This window comes from Alligator sinensis, unplaced genomic scaffold (assembly GCF_000455745.1).
Source record: "Alligator sinensis unplaced genomic scaffold, ASM45574v1 scaffold159_2, whole genome shotgun sequence".
NCBI classification, from domain to species: Eukaryota; Metazoa; Chordata; order Crocodylia; family Alligatoridae; genus Alligator; species Alligator sinensis.
The window spans coordinates 1,110,175-1,118,908 of record NW_005841992.1 but is presented as its reverse complement, the minus strand read 5'-3'; the positions used below and the strand labels follow the sequence as shown (position 1 = coordinate 1,118,908).

The 8,734-nt window shown below is 40.3% G+C and overlaps 1 protein-coding gene across 4 annotated transcripts in view; it reads left to right on the top strand.

The window, feature by feature from the left end:
- Window positions 1-8,734, top strand: part of HOMER1 (homer scaffold protein 1) — a 155,214-nt gene that overhangs the window by 59,863 nt on the left and 86,617 nt on the right. For all 4 annotated transcript variants that reach the window (XM_006021417.2, XM_025201396.1, XM_025201397.1 and 1 more), the window contains one exon: window positions 5,019-5,111. In XM_006021417.2, coding sequence (XP_006021479.1) covers window positions 5,019-5,111 — 93 coding nt within the window. The remainder of the gene's footprint in view (window positions 1-5,018; window positions 5,112-8,734) is intronic.

The window sequence follows — 8,734 nt, the reverse complement described above, 5'->3', positions numbered from 1 at the left end:
CCGTCCCCACCCCCAGCTGCCTCTGCATTCAAATGCAGTAATTTTATTCAAAAGGTTCCCCAAAAAACTTCTGCTCTGACCCATCTTGCACACTACAGCCAGAAACAAGATTTAAAAACACCTCCAAAACCAACACCTTAGCATGCTGCGCAGGAGGCAAGGGGACCATGAATGCCTAATCCCATTTACCTAACTCTTTACTTGTATGGCTTTGAGTCATGAGCCATTCAGTTCATCTCCATTTCTATTTACCTTCTACTCTAGTTCATAAACTTCTTTGGAGGAGGCAGAGCCTCTATGCATTTTGTATGGTGCCTAGCACAAAGGAGCTTTAGTTCCTATCCACAGCTTGAGAGATTTTGGAAATTAATAATTGAATTAACACTTGTTTCTGCAACATCAGAAACAAATTATTCCTATACATTAGCTATAACTTCTGCTTCAGGATTCCATATGTGCACTTGATTAATCAAGTATTTAGAGTTCCAGTGTACTAACTGCCATGCAAATGTAGCAAAAAGTCTCTCTGTCTCTGATTACTAACTACGTTAATGACTAAGACTCAACAGAATGAAGACCTAGGTGAGCAGAACTGGGCAGGCCAAGGCAACACTAAAACAAGCATCTCTTTCATGATGAGCAGTCTTCTCACCTCATTATCTGTTGAGCTGTTGCCCTTTCCTTTTGCAGATGTCAGATCTTCTCAAAGTTGATGGTAGATACCAAAATTTAGATTACAGTTACCATTTATATGGACTGGTTTCTTTTCATCTGGTTTGACTGTCTTCCCAAACTGATTATTGGGCAGTGCATCACACAGATATCTTCTTTCTCAAAACAGTAGTGTTGCAATCATGACTTCAAAGATAATCACCTACCTAAATGCAAATACTGAAATGCTAAGGGTCTTGAAAAGACATCTAGAATCTTTAACTAGGCACCATCAGGATGTACAAATATGCAGCCTTAAAATGACAAAAAACTCTATCATCATCTTAAGATGTGAGGGTGAAAAGAAGAATCTCTATGCAATATTTGCTCCTCTATTCGAGAATTCTCCTGAATCCTGTGAATTGCACTGTGATTGCCCCTCAAAAATTGTTTATAGAGAAGCAAGCATATATTACCAGTTAAGGTGAAAGATTGCAAAAAAGAAATCTGACTGAACAAAGACTTTGGCTTTGGCTAAATAAAGGCTTTCTTTGGCTGAACAAAGACTTTGACTGAATTCCTGGTGATGTTGGGGTAGGAGGACTGGAGCTTTATCTAATATTCCCAAAAGGCTGTTGAGGGAACCCGTTTCTTAACAAGGATATAAGGCCATGTTTTAGTTCTCCACCATTTTAACCTTGAGGTACCCCCAGATAGACTTGAGGAACCCCTCAGAAAATGCCATGTCTTAATTTTCACTTGTTTTTTTGGCTACAGAAAAATAATAGACAATTTTTTCTGTTATAAAGAACCCGGGAAGACCAAAATGGGTTAAAATGTTTTTACACTAAGAATTTCTATTTAAAATCTCTGGCTTTATTGTGCGAGTCATGTTTGCACATGTAATAGTGCTAACATTGTGTGGCCTCCCCAGCACCCTTCAAAGGCTCTCAAGGAATCCCAGGGTGCCATGACACCCTGATTGAGGACCACTGCTTTAGGGGGTAGAAAGGACTCTATCTGGTTTGTTAGGTGTTGTAGCAAGTGCTGGGCCCCAGGGGTGATTGTGACTCCCCCTGGTGGCCACACAGCTCCTGCTTCCCTTTGGCTGTCTGGGGAAGCTACTTCTCCTTTTTCCCACCTGCCACACATTGATATAAATATTTAACTTGGAAAAGGGACATTGCCCTAGGGGTCCCAGAGCAAGCCCTCACCCTCTAACAGGCTGTGCTCTAGCACACTAATCTCCTTAAAAGCTAATTTCATAGCCTCCAACCTCCCCTCCATCCGTGCCTAGGCCTTGCAAATGTTACTGCCCAATCAGCCTTCCTTATAGGGGTCTTGGCCTTCTCAGCCTTCACCCCTTTTCTCTCACCTGGCCTTCTAGCCTAGCCCCACTGTGTTGGACCCGCCCTTGCTTCCACCCTGTTCCAGGCACATCTCTCCTGCTTTGATTCTGGGCTCACTGGCCCAATCTCCATCCTTCTCTGGGCCCTGGGCTTGATGGCCTTGTCCCCTGTCTGCCCTGCTCCGGTCACTGGGCTCCCTGATTCTGTCTCATTCAGCAGTGCCCTGAGGCAGGAGACTGTCACCCCTTTTTATAGTCTGAACCCAGACTTCCATTATAAACTGTCACAAAACATAAACCCACTCACTAGCTATAACACAAACTAGCCCTGCACAGGGTTCAAGCATAACCCCAGGTTGCTGGCTGTACCACTGGGCTTCCCCCTACCACATTTTGTATTCCTTGCAAGTCAGCTGCTTCTACCCATGTTACAGCCAGGGCAGTCAAGGTGTTAGCCATCAGCTTCTCTGCAACCCTCCTGCCCCAGAGCTCTTTCCTCAGCAGCTTCTCGGGCAAACTGACTGCCTAGGCTCAGACCTGGACTTATGCTCCATAAGTTCTGATCATTTCCACTCAGGACTTCCTCAGACTGGCTGCAGGTGTACCCTTTACCTTGATGGGCCACTTACTGCCTAGGCAGCAGTGTCTCTTTGCTGCCTTCCTTCTCACAGCTGGCCTCTGTTTAGCTGCCTGGACTCCAGCTGCTGTAGTTGCTCCCTGTTATACTGTTTAAAGGAGCCAAGAATGACTTGACTTCTAAAGGGGTAGTTTGAATGTTCAGCTTCAACTTTTCTTGACCTACTTCACTGCTTTGCATTGTGTGTTGTCTTTAGGTCTAGAGTAAAATGTGTGTAAGGTGCTACCATATCTGACTACCCTCAGTTTGCATTGTCTGCACAAGTGTAAATGACGACTGTGTATGTACAGTCAGGGAGATCTCATATTCTGGATGTAGCCTATAATCTTCAGGTGACAAGCACAAGGAAATGGAATGAATAAGAAACCTGATCTTTCAAGTATGAATTATGTAAACACTTGGCCTGTTCTTTTGCCTTCTCAAAAGCAAAGTGCAGCTGTTTTACAGAATAAACAGGTTCTTTGATAGGATTGCTTGTTTTGTCATTTACAGAAAATCGTAGTCCTGGTAAGGTTGAGTTCATTTAGTGCAAAAGTATGTATTTAGTGTTGCACACTGAGGGATTCTGAAATTGCTATAACATTTCAAGGCAGTGAGGCACCTCAGTGGGATGCTGCTGACCCTCTTCAAGAAACTTGACACACACCGTTCCATCTGTCAAGGAGCTGTCAACCAGGAGATGGCTGACCTCAGAGTATCTTTTTGTTTCACATCCAGGCTCCTCATTGTGGAATTCAACTTCTTGAAGAAGTTGATTTTTGTATTTCCATCAAATTAACAGTGGACGAAGTGAGAAAAAATAAGCTCTCCAAATGTTAAAAGTCCTGATTTATTTGGGGGGTTTGTTGCTTGTTTATTAAATTTATGCTATTTTTGAAAAATTACTCCAAAATAGTCTAATATCTGGAAGATTTGAGTAATGTAGATTTAATTGGTTTAATTTTCTTCTCAGAAATCCTTGTTGCTATCATATTTCTATTAGGAATATCTGTGTGTTTTGGCAGAGACCTAATTCTGAAAACTCACCTGACTCCCTCCCTCACGTCACTCTGGATGCTGCCATACAGTTCCAGGGAGACGCATCCCCTGGCATTACTTGAGGCGATGCAGTAGGATTTTGATGAGAAAATAGGGCATTCTTCCAAATTCTGTGTAGAAGAGATTTAAAGATTATCTAACATTAAGAAAACCTAGCTGGTCATCTTTTCTTGGAAAATGCATGAGGAGTCTGTGTGATACAATAGCAGCTTTCATTTTCCTTCAGATCCATGTGATAGCACTCAGTGCAAAAGGATGCTTAATATACTGTAGTAGGTTAAAAGTTTTCTGCCAACTTTTTTCCATCAAATGTTCATGCAAAACCAGTTGCTCTCAGGAACACGATCATAATACCAATAAACAGCGGTAAACAAAACCAGACACTTGGATGCCACAGTAATCAGTGTGCTGTAAAACTTAATCAGGCACATCAGGCCAGATTTAATACATTAATGTAATTCCATTTACTTAAGTAGAATTGCTCAAAAACTTATTTCAGTCATTCGTTTAAGAAAATATGCATTTTTGAATTTCTAGTCTAGCTGCTTTAGCTGTTTTTGGAAGAAAAAAAGGGGTGACTGTGCCAAGAAATACCAATGTTTGTTTGAAAATTCTGGAAACCAAATATAAAAAAGTAATCCTTAAAATTAATTTGAACTAATCATTTTATATTGATGAAACCAGTTCATTCCTTGGTTAATTTACTGAAGTCAGTGGAAGTAAATCAGAGATTAATTTGGCTCAGCTTGATTATAAAGTATGTAACTTGTGGTGGTTTTCTTTTAAAACACTTCCATAATAATTAAGTTGGAATTTCAGTTATAGTCAAAATATTGGAAGAAATCAGTATTTTCCCAAATGCAAAACCTCTAAAGATTATGGAATTTATTTATTTATTTATTTATTTATTTATTTTTACTCTGGTGGATTTTAAACTAGGCCCAAGATTAATAAGGAGGAAAATAGATTACAAATTTCAAAGAAACTTATTAAAGCCACCTAGTGTTCTTTAATATCCATGTTTGATTTGATGCTGGTTATGTTAATCTATGTTATGTTGTTGGTAGATCAGGATTTTAATATAGTTTGAATGGAATTGTTACTCTTGGTTCTAGGGTTTGTGTGTGTTGTCCACATACAAATGTATTTTTTTGCATATTCACAATCATTTACTATTAATACAGTGCAAGTAATTTAAATGATCACCTAGTAAGGAAAAAAATCCCACTAACTGAATGCAAAATGATACCGTATATTCCAATATGTTCTATGGAACAATTCTATTTTATAGGTGAATTGTAATTACTTCATATCTTTTCCTTTTTTTAACTTGTGTATCTTCAGTTTGCAGAGAAATTTCAGGAATTCAAAGAAGCTGCACGATTAGCAAAGGAGAAATCCCAAGAAAAGATGGAGCTAACAAGTACACCTTCACAGGTGGGATTTAGTTTCTAGTCTCAATTTACAACTTCATGCTGTGTTCTGCTTACTGTTTTAAGAATGACTTCAGCAAATCTGGAAGTAAAATCTATTTTTTGAAATAGCTTTATTTTTTGCAGCCACGCCACAGTGATGAAAGTAGCAATTAAAGATGCACTTCTGTTACCAAAAAGTCTCTTTGCATTGAGCTAGGACTAAAAAGAAACTTAAAAGTAGGTGTAACATGCTAGAGCAGTGTGAAAAGGCCTTAGTGTAAATCTGAATTTAGCCTGTCTTTTTGCCTATGATTCTACTCCAGTTTGAAGTTCCCTAGAACATTCAGTACTGGCAGAGGAGATGAATGACCATGTAAGCAAATAGGTCATTAAGGATCTTATTTGTGCAAACTGTATTTTCACTTTTTCAAAGAGAACTGCACATTTCCTATATATGGGTCTGATATTCTATCAGTTCACAAAATGAATTGCAGAAACTCCTCCTGTCTTGTTTGTAGACATTAGAAAGAAATTTCGTAAGTGTCTTTTGGTGGCAAAACAGCAAACATTTTTATTTCTTACTCTGTAGTATTTCACCCTTAAATGAATTGCACTAGGTGGCCAGACACAGCTCATCTATTGGAATATATTATATAGTTAGTATGTTACTGTGCAAAAAAAGTTTCTAAGGAAAAACTCTTATGTAAGTTAAGTTAATTTAGGCCTAACCCAGTGAGACACTAGTGTATTTGCAAATGAATTTAGTATCATTCATTGTTACAGTCTCTGTTGCAAATTATTTATAATATAATTTACTGATATCTTATTTTTCTGCCCTTCTAAAAACATACCTAAAATTGCTTTCTCTCTGGCCTTGGATTCCTGGCTCTTTAGGGAACTATGTTGTTGTTACTACTACTACTATCATGATTATTTGCAAATTGCCAGTCAAGAATGACAGATGAATTTCAAATAACAAAAAAAACCAGATTTTAATTTTTGTATTTATTAAATTAAATATTTATAAAACTTAAATACAACTAGGCTGAACATTTGAAGATGCCACTCCCTTCCTGCACTTATTCTCGTCCAGTGGGCTGGAGGCACATCTGCACATGCTGCCACCCAGCCGCCGGCTGCGTGCCTCTTTTCTGGGCAAGGACAGATGAGCTCTGTGCCTCGCAACAGCTGCCCACACCCCGGGGCTTCCTCCGCGCTGCCCCCAGGTGCCTCCTTCCCTGCTTGGGGCTTTGGATGGGGCCGCTGCTGCTCGCCCACTGCCTCATGCCTCTGCCCGGCTCCTGTTGTCCCTCAGCTGGTCCCACCCTTTGTCTTCCCCACTGCACCAGGCTCCTGGCACCCTCTTGGGAAGAGCTCACTAGAAACAGCCCTGGCCCCTGACTTTTTTTTTCCCCCCAATTCTGGAAGTTGGGATCATCCTGTCTTGGTCACAAAACAAATGCTAAGGTTCAACAAAGACATTTATCTGAAGACACAAATGTTCTATCTCTTACAGTTTTCAAGCTAGTCGCATTTAAAGAGCATGACAGACAGCGTTTGTCTGTAATGCTTCGAGCTAACTGCGCATGCACTGCCAAGAGTGGGGGACATGCTGATTTGGCTGTGAGGGCCCAGAGCATTATGGACAGAGGGAGCAAAGGAGCTGCTGCGCCTTCCCCACTGCCCCCAGCAACAGCTGGCAGGGAGGGAGAGGTGGTAGGGAAGAAGGAAGAAAGGGATAGGAGTAGGAAGGGGAAAATGGGGGTGGGTTCTGGTGGCAGCAACCCACTCTGCCACTGCTGTGCCCTCCCCCTGCTGCCACCACTGCTGTCTGACCCTGACAGTAGCTGGCAGAGGAGGAGGAGAAGCAGGGAGGAGGGGCATGTTGCGTGCCACTAGGTGTTGGCAATCACTGCTGCGTACAAACTCCCCTCCCCTATATAAATATAGCTATATAGATTAGGCAAAATAAAGACTTCAAACCTAGAGGAAGACAAGTTGTGGTACTGTCATTCTTCCCACCCTTAAAGAGAGCACCTTTAAACTCTGTCGGGGACTCCATAGGTTTAATGTTAGCAGAGTCTTTTTCTGGATGATGCACTGAATCGTCACATTTCTCAGATACATTGCAATGTGCTCCAGGCTTCTTGTGAAACAGAAGTGGCAGACAGCTTGTTCCAGTGTGAGCTCATACAAGGTAGATTTGCAGCCACCATGGGGCTGTATCATGGCTTCCGCTGGGAGAAGCCAGTGTAACCAGTGCAAATTTAAACTGCCCCTGTGTTTCTTTTCATGATATGCATGTTGTTTATGCCACTTTTTAGTCTGTAGTGGAGGGAAATTACTTTGCTTCCCTGTATTGTTCCATTTTTTCCATTACATCTCATCAATTTTCCTTGAGCTCATTTAATTATATTTACTACCAAAACATGTTTCTTTTAAGATGTCGGTCTGAGAGTACTAAAATGCCAATTTCCATTATAATCTATCATATGAATTCTTTCTAAATAGCTTTGTAAAAAATAGCATTTAATCTGAGTATCCATAGTTACTCCAAGTTATAAATAATTATATTTTTTTTCTGTTTTGATATAGTGGCTGTAATTTGGTTATAATTTATCAATTGAATCTTTATTTTCAAATTGTTTACAAAGTGTGCTGATTTTATTTTATATTGGTTGTATTTTAATGTGAACTGTTCTCCGAGTGATGGAGGGTACTTTTCATTAAGAAAGCAAGCTTAACCTGGGCAGACATTAAAACAAGTGAGGTATTCGTGTATGTATGCTATATCATTCATCTTCTCATGCAGGTTTTCTTTCTTTCTAACTAATCTTGAAGTCTAACATTTCGTTCTGCAGGCAGCTGTAGGTGTATTTCTTTGAGCTATTTTATAATGCATGTTGAAAGCTGCAATTCAATTACTTTATGCTTATGAATAATATAATATGCAGACCTAACCTGTCATCTTTTAGCTTTTTGATAAGCTAAAGTACTTTAAGGTCTACCAGATACAGTTAGTACAAGTGCTGATACAGCAGCATATTAGTCTTTTTTTACATTCTTAATGGCTCTTACCAGGTTCACAGACGAAAGGGAATTAAATTAAGGACATGTGATATGGGAGCTGTGACTCGATGGCGTGTTGCCTTATTTCAAGTGAAAGCCTGTATACAAGTATGCCAAGGCAGTAGGACCATGCAAGTTGGAAGAAAATATCTTTTGGGTGGCGGGGAGTCAGGGGAATTTAGACAGATGTCTCCTGTCGTCTCCATTACCCTTGCTTATTTCCCTGGGATTGGTTACAGTAAGGTAGCCTTCCCTGTTGAGCTCACTTTTACAATTGGTCTTTCACCTCTAAATGCTAATCTCATCCCTTGAAGGGACAGGGAGCAAGCAGCTGCTAGGCAGAGTACTTGGGAACATTGTTTTAGAGGAAGCCTTGCTACTAAATGACAGGGAAGATCTCGAGGAGCAGTTAACCTCGGTGACAGTTCCCTAGTTCTTGACAAACAGCCAGACTCCCTGCTTATCTGAGCTGGAACTAACTGTGCTTCATGAAATTCACCTTTGGCTCATAATAGTTACCTACTGGCAGTTAAAGTTTTCAAATGCAAGAGACATAGAAAATAAATTATTTCCCTT